General features: G+C 42.1%; 1 protein-coding gene across 1 annotated transcript; it reads left to right on the top strand.

Moving 5' to 3' along the window:
• The first annotated feature begins 9,196 nt into the window (after positions 1-9,196).
• Positions 9,197-16,851, top strand: LOC133922143 (aspartic proteinase 36-like). Its single transcript, XM_062367340.1, has 10 exons — positions 9,197-9,594; positions 9,699-9,828; positions 9,982-10,223; positions 10,322-10,546; positions 12,063-12,225; positions 12,312-12,382; positions 12,552-12,642; positions 16,056-16,131; positions 16,207-16,278; positions 16,464-16,851. The coding sequence occupies exons 1-10, from the start codon at positions 9,347-9,349 to the stop codon at positions 16,628-16,630; spliced, it is 1,485 nt and encodes a 494-aa protein (XP_062223324.1). The 5' UTR covers positions 9,197-9,346; the 3' UTR covers positions 16,631-16,851.
• Positions 16,852-22,905: the final 6,054 nt, after the last annotated feature.

Raw genomic sequence — 22,905 nt, forward strand, 5'->3', positions numbered from 1 at the left:
GGTTAGACCTTAGCATGATTAAACCCAGGCTACAAGGATATGGATCAACAATACATCAAGGTAGAGACAATGCAATTCAACATATGATTTACCCGACAAAACCCAACACTGGCTTCCTATACATGCAAACCTATACATAAGCATAATTTATCAATATTTAGACTCCATTCAATACAACCGACAGGGTTCAATATGATAGATGCTTGCCTTGATGCACTGGTTCACAAAGGTGCGGCGCGTCGGGATCGACCTCGGCCTCCGGGATCGACGGATCGACGTTCTCTAAAAAGGATCAACGCGTGCAATGCAATGAGTATGAATGAAGTGCAAATATATGCCACAACATGCACATAATGGATGAAAACATTTTTCCTAGATATAACAAGTCATAAGGAAACTAGCAAAATTGGATTCATCAATTTTGGACTTACGATGAATTAACGGTGAATTAATGAAGCTTTAACATAATTAATTAATCTCAGAAATTTAATTCATTATTTCATGGCTGGAGATATTTTTAATAGGTAGAGTAGGTTATTATGAAACCAACAAAATTTGTTTCATAATTTTTGGAGCTACAGAGAATTTATTATTAATTTTACAAGTTTCAGCGAGCAGTAAACGTGCTATCTGGGTGTACAGCGGTCAGACCGAGGGTCACTGGCGGTCAGACCGCCAAGACTCATGGTTAGACCGCTGGAAACGCGGTCAGACCGCCCCAGTGCAGAGAGTTTTGGCCCCTGGCGATCTGACCGGCCTGGGGTGGCGGTCAGACCGCTGGGAGTCGTCGGGGGCACTTGGGGAGCTCACCGGCGACGATTTCGGTGATATTTGGAGTGGGGACTTAGACCTAGAGCATCACATTGACTTCCACTATCGCATAGGACAACATACATATGCCGAAATCTACAAAAACTCGGCTATTGCTTCTAATTCATCAAGAACTCATGAACTTCACAATCCTAACTCAAAATGCGAAATCCAACCATCCAAAAGGCGGATTCTTGCCATGGGAGTTTAGGGGACTCACCCAATGGCCTTTGCCGAGGTTGTGGACCGTCGATTGAAGGAGGAAACGGAGGGAAAAGCTCGGGAGATGAAGAAATTCGGTGTTCTTCACATTTCAACTCTAACACCAAAAGACACCAAATCTGGCTCAAATCCTTCGGGAATGAGCAAAAAAATTAGAGGAATGGAATGCTTGTGAGCTTGTGATCGCAATGGTACCACATGCATACCTTGATTCGGCTCCTAGAGCGCGAATTTGAGGGAGAAAAGAGAGAGAAAGTGAGAGGGAGAGTGAGCTCTTGCTCCCTTGCTTTGGCTGGTTGGGAGAGGAGAGAGGCACGTGAGTGGGAGTGAGGGAGCAGGTGGGGCTACTGCCCAAGTGGAGGGAGGGATGGTGGGGCCGGGTGGGTCCCACATGTTAGAGAGAAAGAGGTATATTTTAACTACGAATTTAATTCTTTTCTCTCCCAAATTTCTTTCTCTCATCCAAATGATCTCAAACGAATTGCATTAGTAATCCAAATTAGAATTACGCAAATTTAAACATAATGCTTAAAAGCATGATTATGCTTAATTGTGTGATTAAGAATTTGGGACGTGACATGCTCTAAGTAGGCTGCCAAGCTCGAGCCGTCTAGTAAGGATTTACTATGCCACCTGTAGTCGGTCATTGCCCGAATTGGCCTTGGCGGCAAGCCTATTGCTGCGCCTATGAGAGTCCAGGGTGCTCGGCTCGTGGTGAGTGGTAGGAACAAGGCAGGGAACAAGAGCAAAATTGATAATGGGTAGCTGTAAAGGTGTTGTGATTGAAGCAATGAACTTAGCTGTGGCAGAGACCTCGGTTGGTACCTCAAGTCACGTGCTTGGATTGGGCTTGTAGACCTGCAGAGCTTCACATTCTCCTGCTGCTGCATCTTAGGCGGTGGAGTCGTTACACATCCCACCAAAGTCTGCCATGACCACATTGATGGCCACAGGGGGCGCAGGGTGAGGCGGGGCGGGGCAGGGAAGCCTGCAGGGGGCTGTGCAGAAGTGACTAATGACTGATAGGACCCGCAAAAGTGGAGATGGAGGACAATTCATCAAGCATTGGATCCTACCCAGAGGGAGCTAGCCTGAAGACCGTGTTGGGGAAGGCGTCAAAGGTTTGTGGGGGCAGTGCGTGGTGTAGATTGTGGCTATCGGCATTGCGATGGAGACCCTCCTGTGCCATTTCTTCTTCTGGACACCATGTTGATGACGATGAACCAAGCTTCATGGTGGTGATGCTGACAACAGTGGCATACCATTACTGCGACGCCTGTATCGCCCACGATGGTCGTTGTCCTGAACAATGCTGCCTTTGTCGTGGCATGACTGTGAGAGACGTGACCAAAGGGACCGACTGTGGTGACGTTATGGGTTCATATGCATCTCCATCATGATCCCGGCGACCACCATTGTCAAGGCGGCAACGATGTTGAGGAAGGTGGTCTGTCAGCACACCCCCATCTCGAACCCTATAGAGCCAGTCCAGGACACGCTCCCATCGTCTGTTTTTGTGGCGAGGGTCAAGCGGGGTGTCAGTGAGGAAAGCCAGGTCTTGGATGACCTCCAGATGGATGAAAAGCCTGTACGTCTGCCCTTTCTTGACATTGGATGGCCTATCATAACAGATGTTGACTTACGGAAGAAGAATGAAAATAGGCAGTAGTTCGCGGTCAGCATCGGAGATGGTAATCCAACAATCTTTGGAATGAGGTTGGGGTTGGAGCACCAGATCCACAAGTCGTAGGTCCACGTGCGTTCCTTTCTCCTTGATTGCTCCTGTACGTAGTGCAAGGAGCACCGTCTCTCGATGACCAGCGCTGTCACCTCCTCGAAGCAAGCGTGAGCCGGGAGACCTTCGATCCACATGCGGACATGGAAGCCCCAGTCGGTGGATTCAACAATCTTCTCTCACTCCATGCTGTGAAGCGGAACTCACAACCATGGTAGGGAAGCCGGTGACAATTGACAAGCGTGTCCCTGGTGCGCCTGCTGTTAAAAATGATTAGAAAGTCCTCGAGGTGATGTTTCACTACCTGGCACTTATGAACATCGATGCGAAACTCCACGGTCAAGGCATCGGCCAGAACAACGAGGTCTGTCTCTGGCCGATTCCTAGCCAACCAACATACAATTGCTTTGTCCAGAAGCATCTCCCTTCGGCGCGCTATGTTGCATGTGGCCGTAACCGCAGCAACCTCTTCCCGTGGCCTGCCCACCAGGTCTCCAGGGAAACTGGCCATTGCGGAGGTGGAGGTGGGAGGCGACAGTTTGATAGCCAAAGGACTAGGAGAGTATGCTGGAGTGTTGGGAGGTGGAGATGGAGGGTGATGGAATTGAGCAGAGAGTTGGTGTTGTGTCTTGGGACGCTTTAGACTGCAAACACTAGAGCGGTGTCCAGACTGATCATAGAGCCAACATCTTATTGGGTCTCGATAGGAAGCAGCCCTATGGCCTGAAGCGTGACAGTTGAAACATCTTCCTTGCATTCTTCTTAAATAGATGGCTGATTTTGGGCGTTGTCTTGGCATTACAACAAGTTCGCGGGACAGGGAGAGCTTTGAATGCACTTTTTCTTTTTGCCACCAGTACCTCAGCTTCACTTTATTCCAATCTTTCGAAGCAAAAGCGCCCTCTCGAGCCCAACGCTCTGTCACAGAGGTGGTATCAATGCACGAAAGATGGAGCACGCTCTTGCTATCGTAGATCGCGGGGCTATTGCTATGTCGTTTACAGCGCTACAAGTAGGGAGGTGGTTGGCCGTCTTCAATGGGTGTAGTGTGGGATGTCCTTACATCCAATTCCTTTCTGCCGCGCCATGCACCCTGGAGCGCTTCTTCATGAAAACCAAAGGTCTGTTGAGATGAACATTGGGGCCCAAGGTAGGAGCTCTGAAATTATGCTTGGCATGTGACTCCCTCCTGCCTTTGCCTGCGCTGATCATGCTGGTGAGCCAATTGTTCCCCATCGGTGTTGCGAGGATGGAGAGTAGGTTGATCCGCTGAAAGGACTTCCTCCCGTGATGGAGCGGAAACATTTGCCTGGAAGGATGCTGTTGAAAGGCTCGAGGACGGAGCAATGACTCCTATGTGGTTGGATTTCCTCTCAGCATAGATCTGCCTCGTATCCATAGTACCAGAGGAGTAAGCACATCATGAGAAGGCATGATATGACACAATTGCCTTACCTCTATCGTCGTTGCTATGGCTTGCAGGAGCGCACCCATCACATCTTGAGAGAGGACGCATAGATGGTACAAAGCACACATGAATGCCATGGCTGGTGATGTTGGTGTAGGGGTTTCTTCCTTTAACCACCTCAGCGTAACTATGCCAGTAAGGAACATCAACTCTTCGCTCCTGCCCACCCACAAATTGGGGGCAGTAGGCGGCATATCTACAATCCTGAGAGATGTTTGTTTGCATCTGAAAGCTGCCTGACCGGCTTGCGCAGGATGTGGCATAGAGAGCAACAAAGAATCCTAAGAAGCTTTATCAAGCAGAGGACGAAGGGAAGACTGGGAAAACGGGAATCTTTTCGTTGGGGATGAGTGGATCTGAGCAATGGATGGGGAGGGCAGAGGAGATTGGGAGGGATTTTGGTGGAACAAGAGGTAGATGGGGAGCTATCGCTAGAGCGCTGCTCGGGGAGGGCAGCAGCGGCTCCATCAAGCCCTTTTTTTATAAGGGCAAACAAGTCGAAAGAGTAAGAAATCGAGCTCACTGTGCAGTCAGTCGGCCCGTTGAGCCCTTCAAGGAACCAACCAAGTGAGGTAGACTCAGTTTGTCACAGTTTTTATTCTTAAGGATTCTCTCTATCTCTAGGATAAGTATGTGTTTCTGTTTCCAGCAAGATTAAGGCCCACTTTAATTAGCTTTGGGATTCAGAATAATGTTTGCACATTTCTGAAGAAAGACTAGTTCCGTAATTTTTGGAATCTCAAATTCTAAATAGTTAGCACCGAAGAAAATTTGCGGTTTGTGGTTTGTCGGCCAACCGATTGTTCGATCCATGTTCAAACCGAACGCGCCGACATTGCATACTGTAGTTGACGTACACCCGTAGAGGTATAGCAACTCATTCTAGAGAGAGAGAGAGAGGATAAATTGCTAGAGCGAGGGCGACACATGGATAGGATCATGAGTTAGATTCTTGTATCCACGATGACCGATGGATCATTAGAACTTGATATATACTGACATGGGAATAATACAGTCGTGAGCTATCCTATCTGATCTTGCGTCGAACGGTCCCATTTTGTCTGCATATGTGATTGTTTCGAGAGAGTATACATATATGGTATTTATATGATCAAGCTCCCTTCTATGCAAGGCTACATGTCACGTTTTTTCCCCTTTTTTATTAGATGCTATTATTCTTGTTCCGTATCATAGAAATTTCATACGAATACAGTAGAAATTTTGTATGAAACAGCTTGATTCTTCTTCTTTTTTAAGACAATCTCTAATCATATTCCCTTCATTTAATTTATTTTTTAATTCTCGTCTTCATTCTTATGCCTTTTATTTTCCATCATCTCCAACAGCTCAATTTGAATGATTTGTGAAGAGAAAAACTAGAGAATCATGAGGTAGAGGGAATGAGAGAGAATACATTATGAAGTGAATCATAAAAAAAGCCTTTAGTGCGTCGAAAAGAATGAGAATCTCCTCATGAACATAAAGAGACTAGTAAAATGAAGTCATTGGAGATGATCTAACTCCCGTCTTACACAAATATTATTTACTACTAGTACTCCATTAGATATCATATTAAGCGTAGATGGAGAGTTTTAAATAGGATACTTAAAAATCTATTATTTAATATTTTTAGTAGTCATCTAGTCTATTTTATCTTTACAATTACTTTAGTTTTACATGCCTATTAACTTCATTTAATCGTTGCTCGTTCTTTTTGAAATCAATCAATCTTGCATGCGCCATTAACTTTATTCACACTAAGAGTATCTCCAAGAGACTCTCTAAAATTAATTCCCTATATTCTCATATAGGGAGGCATCCCAAAAATATTTTACCCCTAAAATTTTTCTCCCTCGGCAGATATCCTATTTGTGACTCCCTATATTTTAAAACTCGTCCACATAGGCAAACTTCCAACCGCTCGATCGTCCACTCGTCGTCTCCCTGCGCTTGCGCTGCTCCCTGTCACCCCTCCCGTCTCCCTTGCAGCGCCGCGCCTCGCTCGTGTTTGTTCTCAGGACATCACGCCATCGAACGACACACTCCGTCACGCCAAGATACGGCGTCGATCCGTGCGGTCACACTCAGACACGCGGAGGCGAGCAGCGACGTCCATCCCGAGCCGTCACGCCAAGACACGCCCGTCGATCGGAGAAGCGTGAGTCAAGCACTGGCGCACGTCGTCGATCCAGAGCGTTAATCCTTGGTTTTAGACGCGTAGTAGGCTCTCGTCTGGTGCCCCCGTCCTCTTGTCCGCATGCAGCACCTGAGGAAAAATTGATCTGTTTTGTGATGAGCCGTCGTAGTTTTCTCATGCAAGAGGTTTTGGATTCGTCATCATCGGATGACGACAATGAATTTATTGTTGCTGCAGCACACATAGCACAAAATCAATATCATCTTGATAATGAATCGTATCATGGCGGATCTATCCTTGGGCATCAAGTAGTTCATCAGAACAGAGAAGTAGGGCATTTGAGACTGTATCAAGACTACTTCTCAGATGATCCTACGTACGGCCCTACTTTATTCAGGCGCAGGTTCGTAATCAGTATATATATTTTTATTTGTCTTTGTTGTAGATCGTGGTATGTATGGCTCATTGTTATTGTACCCGCGCAGGTTTAGAATGAGGCGTTCTCTGTTTGTACGCATAATGCGTGCTGTAGAAGAACATGAAGATTACTTTGTGTAGAAAAGAAATGCAGCCGGTAAACTTGGGTTAAGTTGTTTGCAAAAGGTTACCGCATCATTCCGTATGCTAACTTATGGAGTAGCAGCGGATGCTACAGATGATTATGTTCGTATTGGAGAAAGTACCGCTATAGAAAGTTTGAAAAGGCTTGTCAAATCTATTATTGAAGTTTTTGGAGACGAGTATTTGAGATCACCAAATGAGAATGATATTACTAGATTACTTGCACTTGGGGAGCCAAGAGGTTTTCCGGGAATGCTAGGATCCATTGATTGTATGCATTGGAAGTGGAAGAATTATCCGGCTGCATGGAAAGGTATGTACAGCGGTTATATTCACGAGCCTACAATAATTCTAGAAGCTGTTGCTTTACAAGATCTCTGGATTTGACATGCTTTCTTCGATTTACCTGGGTCTCACAATGATATCAATGTTCTTTAACGCTCTCCACTCTTTGCGAAGCTAGCTGAAGGTCATGCTCCAAAAGTGAATTATAGCATCAATAGTCACAATTATACAATAGGGTGTCTCTTGGAATACTAGAGAAATCTCATTAACTTACCATCATTCACTAGAAGCCACCTTAATATTCTAAATCATGTTTACAACGAAATTTAAAATGAAACCGGAGGGAGTCCCGTTTGCTTCAACCGGGAGGCTACACGATGGCCAGTCGTTTTTTCACACCCGTGTGGATCCCACAAGCGTGACTCGTGAGTCGCAGCTCCAGAAAGGCACGAAACGAGCAGGTGTAGCCAAATCCATGCCGTCCTTAAACAGGCAACATCTGTCTTTTGCTTTGCTTTCTTAAAGTGATGATACATAGAGACCAGTCCAGTGTTGAAACAACGCATAGAAAAAAATAAATAAAAACGAAGGTGATTGCATTGAGGCCCTTAATCTTGTGTAATTTTCATCAACCTCCTCCACCCAAAGTGATCTCTCATAACAAATGAATTGTGCCACGTAATTTTTGACTGACACGTCTCTTCCCTTTCCTCGCATTCGACTCCGGCGTGTTCCATCTATGCCGCCGTTGATGAATTTTGTTACTGCAGGTTTACTGATATGTTCCACAAATGCTCCCATGCATTGCATCTTTTTGTTGCATGATAGTCAGGCATCGCATCCTAGGGCTCATAATCGGTGCCTCCAATCATAAATGAATTTCACACATTTTGTTATAATAAACAGGTTTAACTTATTATATTTATATAATTTTAAATAAATCTTAAAGATCCGACATGTGAGAAAAGATGATAGTTTTTAGTCATATATTGCTAATAGAGGTGAAAAGAGATCAACTAAAAAAGAGTTATCTCCTCCATTCACTTAGCATATATGGATGAGAGAGCTAGAAAAACACATACACATTGACTCGTCTCGTCAGGTCGTGACCGGGGCGCGCTCAAGGGTCCAATAGCTTGCGTAGGTACAGTATCATTTTGCAGTTTTATTATTTTACGGTGTGGGCAAACGACAAACTAATATATATGAAAATTGTGTCATTTAAAATCCGATCATAGAACGTCTCAACTACGCAGTTATCTCTCTATATATCTGCTGGCTGTCGTCATAAAAGATATACACAATTAGAGCTTTGTTCCTCTCTGTTACGTCGTCACATGTAGTCTATTTCATCCGGAACCCGTCGCTCTTAGGATCTTACATCAGAAAAGGACGAATAAAGTTTTTAGAAATGCTCAGCACGATTGCTCACGATATGTTTTCTCTATATCATCTTCGTCGTCTATTACATTACCATCACGTAGGTCTCTACATTTTACGTTGCCGTTAGGTACATTTACTATTACCCGTCATATTCATCATGCATGTTTTGCCTAATGCTTTTGTTCTGGAATATATTAGAGACATATACGTCTAATAAACTTTTGCAGTATGATAATGGCAATCAATATGTTTCTGTCCATATTATATTTATGAATTAAATTAAATTAAATATAAAAGTGTGTTTTTTCCAACATATTTGATGTTCTTTTCTAACAATTCGGCGTATTAAATTAGTAGCCAATTTTAGCACCGAGAATTTTTAGTTACCATCATAGCATTCTTTTTTTAATTAGTGTTGCTAGCGATTACTGCTAGTTCAAATTTCAATTTTAGAGGCATCATTCCTTAAATATGAAGAAACAGAGGGGCGCTGGATGCAATTATCCCAAAGAGAATTGGGAAACAAAAAGAACACGAGGGGGTGGGAGAGAATACCATATCACGCGGCTGCTTTAAATACCGACGGTTCAGTAGAAAGGAACGCCAATTTAATATTCCCTCTTCTTTTCCTCTTCCCTCTTTTCCGCCGCCTTCCCCATACGCGTACACATACCCATACGCCTCGCCGCTCGCCGGAGGAGGAGGAAAACGAACCGAGCTAAGCAAGCCCAGACTGATCAAATCGATGGCACCGCCGTACCGCGCCTCTAGCTTCTTCTTGCTCGTCGTCGCGCTGACGGCGCTCGCCCCCGCACCTGCGGCCGCCACCGGCGTGTTCCGGGTGCGCCGCAAGTTCCCGCGCGACGGAGACGCTGAAGGCGTGGAGGGGGAGCACCTCGCGGCGCTGCGGAGGCACGACGCCCGGCGCCACGGGCGGCTACTGGGCGCCGTCGACCTGCCCCTCGGCGGCGTCGGCCTCCCCACCGAGACCGGGTAGGTGACCATCCACCGCGCCGCGCGTGCGTTTCTGGTGTGGTGATAATAGCGATAGAGGCGCGGGCTTTTTCTTGGTCTGATTGGGGTTTTGCTCAGCGTAGCCTGTACTACACGCGGATTGGGATCGGCGCGCCGGCCAAGGGCTACTACGTGCAGGTGGACACCGGCAGCGACATCCTCTGGGTCAACTGCATCCGCTGCGACGGCTGCCCCACCCGGAGCGGCCTTGGGGTATATATTTCTTCATCCTTATCCCTCTTCTCACTAGCTCCCACCTGCGATTTCTTTCTGGGGGAGTAGTCTGATGCTTCTTGATGATTTGGCCATTTGGGGGCAATATGGTCTTAATGGTTCTTGTTGGCGGCCGTTTTGGTTTGATTGTAGATAGAGCTGACGCAGTACGACCCCGCGGGGAGCGGGGTCGCGGTGGCGTGCGACCAGGAGTTCTGCGTGGCCAACTACGGCGGCGTGCCGCCCACCTGCTCCTCGACATCGCCATGCCGGTTCAGGATCACCTACGGAGACGGGAGCTCAACCACCGGGTTCTTTGTCACCGACTTCCTGCAGTACGACCAGGTGTCCGGCGACGGCCAGACCACCCCGTCCAATGCGAGCGTCACATTTGGGTGAGTTCTTCAGTATAATGACATGTGGAGACCAGTATTTCCTACTAATTCGTTTGGCAGCGATGTCGAGAGCTGATCGCTTTGGCTCTGTTTTGTAGGTGTGGTGCTCAGCTTGGTGGGGATTTGGGATCCTCAAACCAGGCCCTTGATGGGATTCTTGGTTTCGGTCAATCGAATTCGTCGGTGCTATCGCAGCTGGCTGCTGCTGGAAAAGTGAGAAAGATTTTTGCTCACTGCTTGGACACTGTGAACGGTGGTGGTATTTTTGCAATTGGGAATGTGGTACAGCCGAAAGTGAAGACAACGCCGTTGGTGCCCAACATGTATGTCATCTTATAGTTCCAATCACTTATTCCTCCTCTCCGTTTTTCTTTCTGATGTCCCGTCCCTCTCTGTTTCATGTCTACTCTGTGTGAATCTTTCTTCAGCTGCTCCCCAGATGAAGCTTTTTGACTAGCGTGTTTGTTTGATTCATTCAGATAGTCTATTTCATTGTTCCCTGCTATGCCTATTAGGCTGTGTTTGGGTGGAGGAGGCTTTTGGTTTTTGACTGAAAAATTGGCTTCTAGTTGATGGCTTTTTGCTATTAATTTTTGCAATAATTTTTTATTTTTTCAACACATCAAAAGCTAAAAAAGCTCTTTTTAACCTGTTTCTCAGTTTTTAGTTCATTTCCTCGGCACGTCAAAAGCTAAAAAAAGCTCTTTTCAAACCAGTTTATCAGTTTTTAAGAACCAGCTTCTCAGCAGTAAGAAGCTAGAAGCCCATGTCTGCAGACTGCAGTGTCCTACTCATACTTCTGTTTACATGAGAGAGAGAGAGAGCTGATTCCTTTAATTTCTGTTTTTGGTGCGTGACAAAAGTATGGAAAAACATTTCTTTCATAAAAAAACTGGTCAAGACTTTGATATTGGCAAATGATATGCTTTTTAATATGGCTGATGGTATAGCGAGTCTTCAGATTCAGAATCCAAAGCTTCGACCAATGTTTCTAGACATCAAAATATGGTTAGGACTCTCACGTTGCGTGTTCCATTGAAATTTAATCTGGAAGCATGAAATATATTTGCGCCCAAAATATAAAAAACTAAAGAAGTACTCTCAAATTATGTATAATTTTTTTAAAGCCTGGATACTGTTATATTATTTCTGTTTTTCTAATAAATATTCAGTAAATGTCCTTGTCCTCGTTCTTGTAGTTCTATATACTGTTCATCTGTTGTAGATAGTAAATCGACCATTCTCTTCATTTACTTCTTCAAGTGTATTACTAATTGGGGTTTAGTTAGTACCAACTGGAGTACAAGTCATGTAAAGTGCTGCTGTAACTGTTTAATTATCTGAACTTTTTTTTGCTGTGGTCTCTTCAGCTGATGATTTAACTGTAATGTGAGATATCTGGATTTAGAAAATCAAGACGTCATTGTTTCTCTGAATTAAAAAGAAGTAGCCTTATTTCGTCCTGGCCACTGACCTCGGTCTCAACTTTGCCCTGTTGGCCACCTCCATCATAAGTGTCAAAGCAATGGCGAAGCCACACAATGATAGTGGCCAGCTGCTTGTTGCTGACCGTTAAGCACCCTGCTGATGCTAGGACATCTGCACCAACGTGTGTCTTACTGTTTGACTTGTATGCGTAGCCATTGCCATCTATGACAAATTGGAGTTCAGCTGTAAGCATTGTTTAGTAGCAGGAGACTAGGATTCGAGGACAAACAAGTTTTATTATAATTTCGTACTACAGACATTGGTTGACATAATGCCCATGCGAGGCATGATTTTGTTATGGATGACATTCACCTTTTAATTGGAGACACCTTATGAAAATTTACAATGTAGGCCACATTACAATGTCAACTTGAAAGCAATTGCTGTTGGTGGTGCCACGCTGCAGCTTCCAACAAATACTTTTGATATAGGTGAAAGTAAAGGTACTATCATTGATAGCGGCACAACGTTAGCCTATCTCCCGGAGTCAATTTATAAGACTATGATGGCTGCGGTATGAATGCTTGTATCTGAACAAATCCTTGTAGTGAAGAGCAGCCATTTGTGGCCGGCACATGATATTTTCTTGATCATCTGTAGGTATTTGATAAGCATCAGGATATCTACCTCCGTAATTACCAAGACTTTAGCTGTTTCAAGTTTTCTGGAAGGTAAGCTTGGAAATGGTTCCCTGTAAACTCCCCTGCTCTCCATATAGGAATATATTATATTGATACATGCATTTTTGTACATTCATCATGAAGGATCATCTCCCTATGTGGCCTCTTTTGTTTTTTTATTTTCGTATATTTTTAACTCCTTCATCCGATTCCTTTGCAGTGTAGATGACGGATTTCCCATAATCACTTTTCATTTTGAGGGGGACCTTATACTGAATGTTTACCCACATGATTATCTATTCCAAAATGGGGTAAGATAACATCTCTTTTCTCTGCTTTTTTTTTCCCGAACGTGCAAGAGAACTGCATGTCATTTCATTATAGAGAAAGAAAAAAAACAAGATACATCCGATCAACTCAACAAAAGAACAAAGAAAAAGGAACAACAAACCAGGCAAGAAAGCCTGAGAAAAAGAAAAAAGAACACAAACAAACAAACACGACCAACAATAACTAAAGATCAGCTAAAAAGACATGAAGATGAATAGCTCCAGCAGCAAACCAAAGGGACCCCTCAGCCGCGACCGAATGCACCACCATGCTGTGTTAGAAGTTGAATTGTTAAAAACGCAATCATTGTGATGCTTCCATAACTCCCAAGCCACAAGAATGATTAGAGAATTAAACCCTTTTCGGAATTGCTTATCAACCTACTTGATAGCACGGCACCACCACCTTGAGAAGTTCGTCACATCCAGCTGAGGAGCCACAGCTTGCAGCCCAAGCTTTAACAGGATGGTGAACCAGACTTGACGGGCAAACACACAGGAGATCAAAATGTGCTGAATTGTCTCATCAACTTGATCACAGTGGGGACAGGAGGCCGGGTGTGGGAGCCCCCGCTTAGCCCAAGCTTTTCTCAGCTTTTCTGTGAGTAATATAAGTAACAACATTAGGTCAAGCTGTTGCTTTGGCTTGCCGATTCTGTTTTGTGCTGTGTATTGGTTTGTGCTCGTAAGTCTCTTCTCAATTTTAACTCTACCCCTGACATTCTTATGGCAGACACAACAATTTTTTTTTCCTCTTTTGAGTTCCTTACTTTCTGTTATGCAAACTGTGATGGGGTTTTCTATACATATGCGTTTTGGTCAACCAATTTGTACCTATATGTGCTAGAGGAACATATCCAAGCATGGGAACTTGATGCTCTTCTTGAGTATAATTCCTAAAGAGTTACGTCTGTCACACAAATTTAACAATACCTTCCTGCAGTACACTCATTATATTAACTCTTTAACTAAGATGTCGCATTCACTACTAAAAAAATTATTTTTTAGACACCTAGAGTGCCTTTTTAAGGCGGCTCATATGACAAACCGCCTGAGTGATTTCCAGAGGCGGGCAGCATAAGAAGCTGCATGTGTAAAGGTCATTTTCAGAGGCGGTTCTTTATATGAACCGCATCTGTTAATGTACGATTTCCAGAGATGGGCTATATAAGAAAACCGCATGTGTAAAATATCATTTTCAGAGATGGTTACTTATGTAAACTGTCTCTGATAATGGGATGATTATCACAGGCGATTCACGTAAGAAACCACCTGTGTAAAAAGTTATTTCTAGAGACGGTTACTTATATGAACTACCTAGAGACGTTTCCTTCTGTAAACCGCCTCTGGTAATGGATGATAGCTTATTTTAAAAAATTCATAATTTTTTCATATGAAATCGTGTGATGACAAACTTCATATGAAAATTATAGCCCTCGACGAGATCTACAACTATGTAGTTGAAATCTTTTTTATTTGAAGTCATGTAGTTGTCCAAATAATCGTTTGAAGTTTCAGACATAAGTGTTCAAAAGGAGTGCATATGCTATTGTTACCATAAGTCCTATTAATATAAGCAACTCAAGAACAATGAGAAAAAAAGAATACTACTATCTCCAACAAGATCAATAGGAAGAAGATCAAAGACTCTATCTTCTCAAGAAGAAAAAAGATGACAAGGTAGTGACCTACAAGATTGGAATGCAAGATAAGGGAGGGACCAACCATTTGGATGTCTATTAATAATATAAAGGACTCCAAGAAGGTGTAGATTCCTAGAAGGTCTTTGAGTCCAAGGGACTCGGGAGGATTTGAAGAATTGCTTACAGAAGTACTAGTCTATGCACTTTTTTTGATAACAATATCATATGCACTCTTTTTGATCTTTTATGCCTAAAACTTCAAACGATTATTTGAATATCTAAATGACTTCAAATGAAAAAATTGTCAATTACAAAGTTATATATCTTGTCGAGGGCTATAATTTTTATATAAGTTTGTTTTCATTCGACTTCGTATAAAAAAATTATGAACCGTCTCGGGTAATGGATGCCAGCTTATCTTAAAACAATCATAACTTTTTCAAACAAAATTGGATGGGAATAAACTTTATATGAAAATTGTAGCTCTCGACGAGATCTACAACTTTTTAGTTATAAATTTTTTTCATTTAAAGTCATTTAGATGTCCAAATGATCATCTAAAGTTTTAGTAAATAAGGAGCAAAACGTAAACATATCATATTGCCATCAACAAACACTCTATGGTGGGATGGTAAGGCAGCTTCACACAAGGGGGCAGTTTCCAGGTTCAATTCTCAACAACTGTAGGGGTTCCTTGGGTGCAATTTTTTCCCCCGCTTTTTTCAGGCAAAAAAAGGTCGATTCGGGGACCGGCGACCACATGCCATCAGCTTAAGGAACCGCCTATAGTAATCGATTTCCACAGACAGTCCGCTTAAGGAACCATCTGTAGTAATCGATTTTCACATACGGTTCGTTTAAGGAATCACCTGTAGTAATTAGTTTCCGTAGACGGTCTCTTTTGCGCTTGTGTAAATCATCTATTTTCACATACCTTCGACCAGAGACGGGTGGCTAAACCCCTTTGTAAATGGGTTACCATTCACCTCTGGAAACTATTTTTGTAGTAGTGATTTTTTAGCATGAATTTAGCTGCATGCCCACACACACAGCGCACCAAATTCCGTAGTTCATTTTGTCTAGTTTTGTTTTGTTTCTCCAAAGATGAATAACACACATTTGAATTTTGACCTGCACTTCATTGGATCCATAAAGTTAGTGATCTCACTGGGTGTCACATCATCGCCGACTGTAATAATAACCAAATCGTGGAGTTCACACTCTTGTAACTAAAGCTTGAGTACAGACAGAATAGCTACAATCTGTCCCATGTCATTTCCTAATTTCCTAATCTTCTTTGTTTAGTTTAGCATTTAGCAATTTCCTAGTATACTACCAGCTGTTCGTCATGCCACCTTATAGTTGGTTCATGTTGCGATGCATTACTATCTGACTGTTTTTTTCCTAAGTGTTATTTGTGTCAGATAATCAGCTGACCGTTAGCTGACTTCTATAAATTCTAGTAGGTCTGGGATTAATTTTTCTGGCTTTGCTCATTGATTTTCAGGAATAAAACAATTTGGCAAAATTTTAGATTTCCCTTTTTCTTTTAATTATATGTAGTCTTGACAAGCATTTGTTCAGTCATAAGTTTTATTTCTTATCACATGAATATGATATGCTGTTTTCCTTATGATACTTTTTTTTTCCTGTAAGATGACTGACCATTATTATTCAAGTTGCATTGTCACATTAGTGCAATTTATTGTCATATCACATGGCTCATTGTAAATATATTATTTTGTTGTGCAGAATGATTTTTACTGTGTGGGGTTCCTGAATGGAGGACTGCAGACCAAGGATGGGAAAGATATCGTGCTCTTGGGAGGTGCGGGCTGTTTGTACTATTATCCTATTTGTTTCTTCTATATGTTGTTTCTAATGTTCACGAACAACGTTGCAGACTTGGTCCTCTCAAATAAACTAGTCGTTTACGACTTGGAAAATCAAACTATCGGCTGGACAGACTACAACTGTAAGTTTCACATTCAACGGAATTGTCATTTATGCTGAAAATTCTAAAATAGTAGCATAATCTATCCTTATCTCTGTAGTTCATTTTGAGACCTGTTGCTGTGAGAACATGTTTATTCTGAACTTTTTGTTCTACATATGACATCGCATTTGAGTTCATGCCGCACTTGCTCTTTTTGATTTCAGGCTCCTCAAGCATTAAAATTAAGGATGACAATACTGGCTCAATATACACCGTTGACGCACATAACATCTCCTCTGGGTGGAGATTTCAGTGGCAGAAATCCCTGATTTTATTAGTAACAATGATATGCAGCTATTTTAATGTTCTAGCCTGCCCTTGGAATCTTTGATGTACAACATGGAAGTTGTATTCTGTAAGAATTTTTTTATAGAGTTTTGTTCTTACAAAAAGAAAAGGAAAGAGCTTTAGATTGTAAAAACTAGTTTAGTGGGAGAGGGATTTATGGTCTGCTTTGGCTACAGAAATTGCCTAAGAGTCATTGTAACAATGATCAAATAATGAACAAAGTTACAAATCGCCCCTTGGGACTGGCCATGTTAAGTACAGCAACTTGCTTGAGCAACCTATAAGGATTAATGTTGGGTTAAGGTTTGGTTCTTTTGGGTTTATGTAACGCAACCTGCAACCTATCAGGAGCAGTCCGAACATGGGGTGTAATTGTGCAATCTGGCCTCTATTGTGGCGCCAAACTATGATGAGAAAATTTAATTGATGATGTAGTCCATTGAGTGTTGTGTCACCTTTTGAAACTTTACCTTCAAACCCAAAAGACGTTGAAGAGAAAGATATCTACAAGAGAAAGATATGTCTTTTTTCTTCTCTTTTTTATTTATCGTCATATATCCGAAATTTTAATACAGAAAAAAATTGAACTCAAAATTCTGCGTACTGGCTGTAAATTGACAAGTATCTGTAGAATTCTCCTTTTTTTGAATTTTTTTTTTCTTGTATATATTGTCCAGATAAGTCAGATTATTTTTTAGGTGAACACACATGACATGCACCATACACGTGTATGCGTCCATTAGGCATGCTAAGAAATTTTATGAAGGCTTCTAGTCCTTGCACACTTTTTTCACCGTGGCGGTATGCCAGTATGGCTGCAACACTACTCATGAAAGCCATTTCAATAAATACTCTTGCCGACAATTAGTCAACCACTAATCTTAAAAATTTATCACATGAAGAAAGGATGCTTCATGTAGGAGAATCATAACAGAGCATATAGAAGTTTTTATATAGGTTCGAATCTCCTTAGGAAAATTCTAAGTTCTATATATCTTGTATTAATTTGAGTTTATTACAAGAGGTGTATGACTAGCTTAGATAAATCTAAACCTAGTTGACGACTTTCTTGCTCAGCTTTAGTTGTCTTTTGTGGCTTGTCCTTTGCAGTTGCCCTAACCTCCCCATATATAGGGGACATCATACATCTTCTAGAGTATTCTTTCTTGTCCTCGAAGATAAACTTTTCTATTCATGTAATACCTTGAGTACTTACGGGTAGTTTCCTTTTATCCAGACATCTTCCCGAAAATATAGATATGTCTTGATAATTACGGAAAACCCTAGGATGCCCAGATATAGTAGTTATCCAGTAGTCATTGTCAAGCCCTCTATCAATACGTGGAATAAGGCTTCGATGGAAGTACATGATTGTGGAAAGAAGATGTCTATGCTTTTGCGCATGACATGTACAAGTGTGCTGGATGTTGATATACTCCTCTCTCAAGGACTTGTTTGAGAACTCAGAGGCGTTTAGAATCCCGAGTAGATGATCTGAAGATATCATCCCATCCTTACAAAAGTTCGAGGGAGATAAGACTCATCGCTGGCTAGGCCTGGAAGTTGGACCGTTGTAGCAGAATTTTCGCGTAGTGGTGAAGAGATTCTCTATCACGAGAACAACAGAGTTACCGTTTCGTCTTTTCAATTGAAAAGGCGCAGCCTCGATGACCGAGCGTCTCTTTGGTGTCTGCGGTTCATAATGCGGTCGCGCCTAGAATTAATGCTCAGGAGACAAAGCGACGCCATCTCTTGACCCGTTAGCCTATATAAGCCCCCGGGTGCCAAAGCTCGGTTGCATCAAACCTGAGTTCGATCATAGAACCTCTTCCTTCGCCCGAATACACACCTTCTTCTCCCAAGTATTCCCCTTCTTCCCTCGAGTACTCACCCCTCACTCCGCCGTCATCTCCCACTGAATCTGAAGTATACTATGACTGCAGATGGTGAGGCATAGCTTACTCAATATGATAATATTAGTTTGGACATTTTTACTTACATAATTGGTTTATAAGTCTAACTTGCACCCTTTTTCACTTCAATCAACGGGCAGGAAAAATTGCGGCAAGGAGTGGGCATGCTTCTTGGGTAAGTGGCAAAGCATCCAGAGGCCGTGTATTTGAATTGCGTGGCAGAAGTGATGCCGTTATTGTTGGTGGAAACACAATGCGTTTGGATGGTAATGATCACACAATACAATATTCTATTTACTGTATTTCATATAGATGCTGATACATAAAATTGAAGCTTTTTATTTGTGTTGTAGATCCACAATTAACTGCAAGGCATGTTAAGGGGCATGTTCCCGTGCGCATTGTGATGTCAGTCTCTTAACCTTCCTGAAGAAGCAAATTTGTGGAATGTTAGTGATGCCTATATTGAAAGTGCATCTAGCCCCTATGTGTGGTTTTGGTAATTAATGACAATACCTATGGACTAACAATGTTGTTGAGATTGTTAGTAGGTTGTTTAATAGGTGATGCATGGAGAAGAGATATGCATGAGCTCTAAGTGAATGGGGAGAATGAAAATGCATCAAGATGAATAAGCTCTAGGTGATGCTCGGGTTATTCCATAGGAAATGCATAAATGATGAAGCATGGATTCTTTGAGAAATGCCATGAGTTCAAAAAATTGCATCAAAAGTCATTGAGATTTTAGTGATGCTCATAAGAAGAAGAAGAAGCTCAATAAGACTGGCAGTAAGTTTGAAACCTAAGTTACTTGAAGAGATCAAGTAACTAAAGGTATGACTTGTCAATAGAGTTTTATGAACCAACCCGTGTACTATGTGTTTAAGAATGAGTAGGGTTAGGTTCTATATGAAGATTGACAATATGCATGAAGGCTAATAAGTTACTTGTAGAGATCAAGTAACTTAAGGTATAAATGTTGTCATTTAGGTTTTATGGACTAACCCATGTGCTTTGTGCTTGAGAGTGAGTTGGGGTTAGGATCCATAAGAAGGCATAAGTTGAATTGAAATTATATATGCCAAGGGTGAAGAACAAGAGTGGACTCCATATTTGATAAAATGAATTCCTTGAAAATGTCGAATACAAAGTAGTTTTCTATGGCAAGACGGTGAAGGGCAAGCAAGACTCGGCTGCGATGGACCATCCATGGTGAAGGGCAAGCAAATGGCTTGGCGCCGAAGGATCAAGGCGGTGGTGAAGAGCGAGTAAAGGCTTTACGCCGATGGACCGTGCGAGGCTATGGGAAGCTATGGATGATTCACATCAATCATATGAAGAATCAAGTGAAGAATATATGGAAGTTGGCAACCCTCAAGGTTTGAAAGAAAGAAGCGGTACTTGAAAGTTTTCAAATGCTCAAAGTGGTTTAAACGAGTTTTATCTTTGAATTTGAGTATAGGTATGCCGCACTATTAAGAGGGATGCAACGTGAGCTAATTATCGCGTCTCAGTGCTCAAGAGTTCCCAACCAAACCCAAAGTGAGAGTTTCTTGTTAAAAGTCCGAAGCGGAAAGTGTAGAAGTGTCCAAAATAGGTTTTGGAGTGTTTCTAGTTTGATTATATGTGTTTTAGGTCATGAATTAAGTTGGGATGTGTAGCCCTCTGAATAAGCTTTCCATAGAGTCCAAAATCGTCGAAATCGGACTCCGGGATCAAAAGTTATCCCCGTTTTTTGGAGTTCAGATGTGCTATACTCGGAGACTCCGGTGAAGACCGGATTCTCCGGTACCTGGAGTGGCCGGAGACTCCGGTGTAGACCGGATATTCCGGTAAAGTCCAGAAAAGAGCCTAACGGCTAGTTTTTTGAAGTGGGCTATTTATACCCGACTCAGCCCATCCTTTGGGGCAGCTGTAAGGGCACGAAAGAAACACTTTTTAGAGCCAAAAGAACCTCTCCCACTCCATTCTAGTGTGTGATTTGAGAAGAAACGTGAGTTGGGTTGAGAGATTGGAAGATTGAGTGCAAGTAAGCTAAAATCCAATCTTGAGCACTTGAGTTCTCGGCAAGAAGTTCGTCGTCGTGTTTATTACTCTTGGAGGTGAAGCCTCCTAGGCGGCTAGGCGTCGCCGACGAGCACGCAAGGTTGTGGGTTGCCGCGGAAGTTTGTGAAGGGCTCGATTTCGCCTCCACAAGGGAAGAAATCAAGAGTGGACTGAGGAAAGCGGTTGAAAGAGATCTGGCTCATTGGAGCTTCCTCAACGGAGATGTAGGATTCACGGTGGTGAATCTGAACTTCGGGAAACAAATCTTGTGTCTCCTCTCTTGTTTCTTTACTTTTGAGTTCTTGTTCAATTTTTTGTGCATATTGCTCGATCTACTTGTTTGTGTGTATTTGAGTGTAGGTTCTCCGTGGATCTACTTGAAATCATCTCCGGGAACACACGACATCACTTGGTTTGAGCTAGAACTCTCTACCCATCCTTTTTATTCAGTTTCAGGCTCAGTTCTGTATAGAATCCAGAGAATCCGAACTTTACCAGAGTTTCCGGACCTGTATAACCCGGAGACTCCGGTCTTCACCGGAGTATCCGGATAAACAGTAATTTCAGGCATATGAATAGTGTTTTCAGCCTTTTTCAATTTAAGTCTTATTGCACATCTTTCGCTAGATTTGAGTAATTCTTGTTACCCTAGGATTGTAAACTTTCATACTTATTTAGGGTAATTGTGCACTAGTTGAGCCTAGTATATTTAGGTTTTTCGTTGTGAAAAATCCATTAGTTTATATTCCGCTGCAAATTTAGACCAACGGTAAAAGGGGACGAATTTTTGCAAAAATGCCTATTCATTCCATCTCTAGGCAACATCATTGTCCTTTCAATTAGTATCAGAGTCAAGTCTCTCTTTTCGGGCTTTACCGCCTAGAGAGTAAAGATGTCGACTAGTGGATTAGTGCACGTAGAGCCACTCCTTTTAGATGGTTCTAATTATTGTGATTGGAGTACTCGCATGCTTAATATCTTTAGGGCCATGGAGCCTCAAATAGAGCGAGTTGTAGATATGAGCATTTCTCCTCCTAATGATAAACTTATATCACCCGAAGAGGAAGAGAAATGCATACATCTCAATGCTCAAGCTACTAATGTCTTATTTGATGATTTGAGCATGGATGTTGTTGAATCAATCTTGCCGCTTGAAGACGCTCATCTTATTTGGACTACTCTTAAAGAAAGATATGACAAGCCCAAATGTGATGAAGAAGAACTTCTTCCAGAGACGTCATTTGTGGAATGCTCTACTTCATCATCACACCATGAAGAGCACCAAATGACTTTCTCCTTTGTCCAAGAGGATGTCACTTCGTCATCCACTTCACCAACATTTAACAACGAGCAAGGTAATGAAATGGTGAGTGTGATAAGTGAGTATCCAATCCCTCCTTTGGACTTTAACAACACTTGCAATGAGCTTTCTATTTCTAGTAGTATTGTTAACCCTTGCATATCATCTAGTGCAAGAATGCCTATTTATCATGATGATATGGTTCTTTGTCCTCATAGCGATGCATCTATTTCCACTAGTACTTGTGAGACTAACATTTTGAAGGAAATAGAAGTCTATGAGAGACAAAGCCTAGGTGGAGAAGCTACAACAAAAATCAACAAGAACACTTCATCTAGGAGAAAATCAAGGACAAGTCAAGGTTGCTATATTTGTCACCAACACGGACATTATAGTATGGATTGTCCTCAACTTGGAAGTGAAGCATCCACTTCTCCAAGGTGCTCATCCCCTCACATCGATTCTCCATTGTGCCTTATGGCAAAAGGTAAAAGAAAATCTGTAAGTGAGATTAATAATGCTAAAGCTAGTTCTAGTGCTAGTGATGGTGATGAGCTCGGGTTTGATCTTTTGAGCAAAAAGAATATGTCTAAAATGATCAAGCTCATGATCACTATGGAAGGCTTAGAAGAAAGCCGTGAGAGGCAAGAGGAATTCCTCATTGAGAAAATAGAAGAGCTTAAGGTCTTAAATGTGAAATATGAAAAACTTCAAGAATACCATAATTCTTTGTCTAATCTTTATAGGGATCTTAAAGTTAAGCATATTTCTTTGATTAATAAATTAGATGTTATGCCTCTAGTGGATTTAGAAAAATCATGTCCTAATTGCATTGTTTTATCTAAGGACAAATCCACTATTTCTCCTATTGATAATGCTTGTGCTACTAACTCTAACTCTTATGTAGCATCTTTGGAGAAAGAAAATATTGAGGTAAAGGCTCAACTTGAAGAGCTCACGAGCAAGAAGAAAATATTGAGCTAAAGGCTCAACTTGAAGAGCTCACGAGCAAGCATGTGGGTTTGCAAGAAAATCATGATGAGCTTATGTACTCTCATG

The sequence above is a fragment of the Phragmites australis genome, chromosome 6 (genome assembly GCF_958298935.1).
Source record: "Phragmites australis chromosome 6, lpPhrAust1.1, whole genome shotgun sequence".
Taxonomy (NCBI): domain Eukaryota; kingdom Viridiplantae; phylum Streptophyta; class Magnoliopsida; order Poales; family Poaceae; genus Phragmites; species Phragmites australis.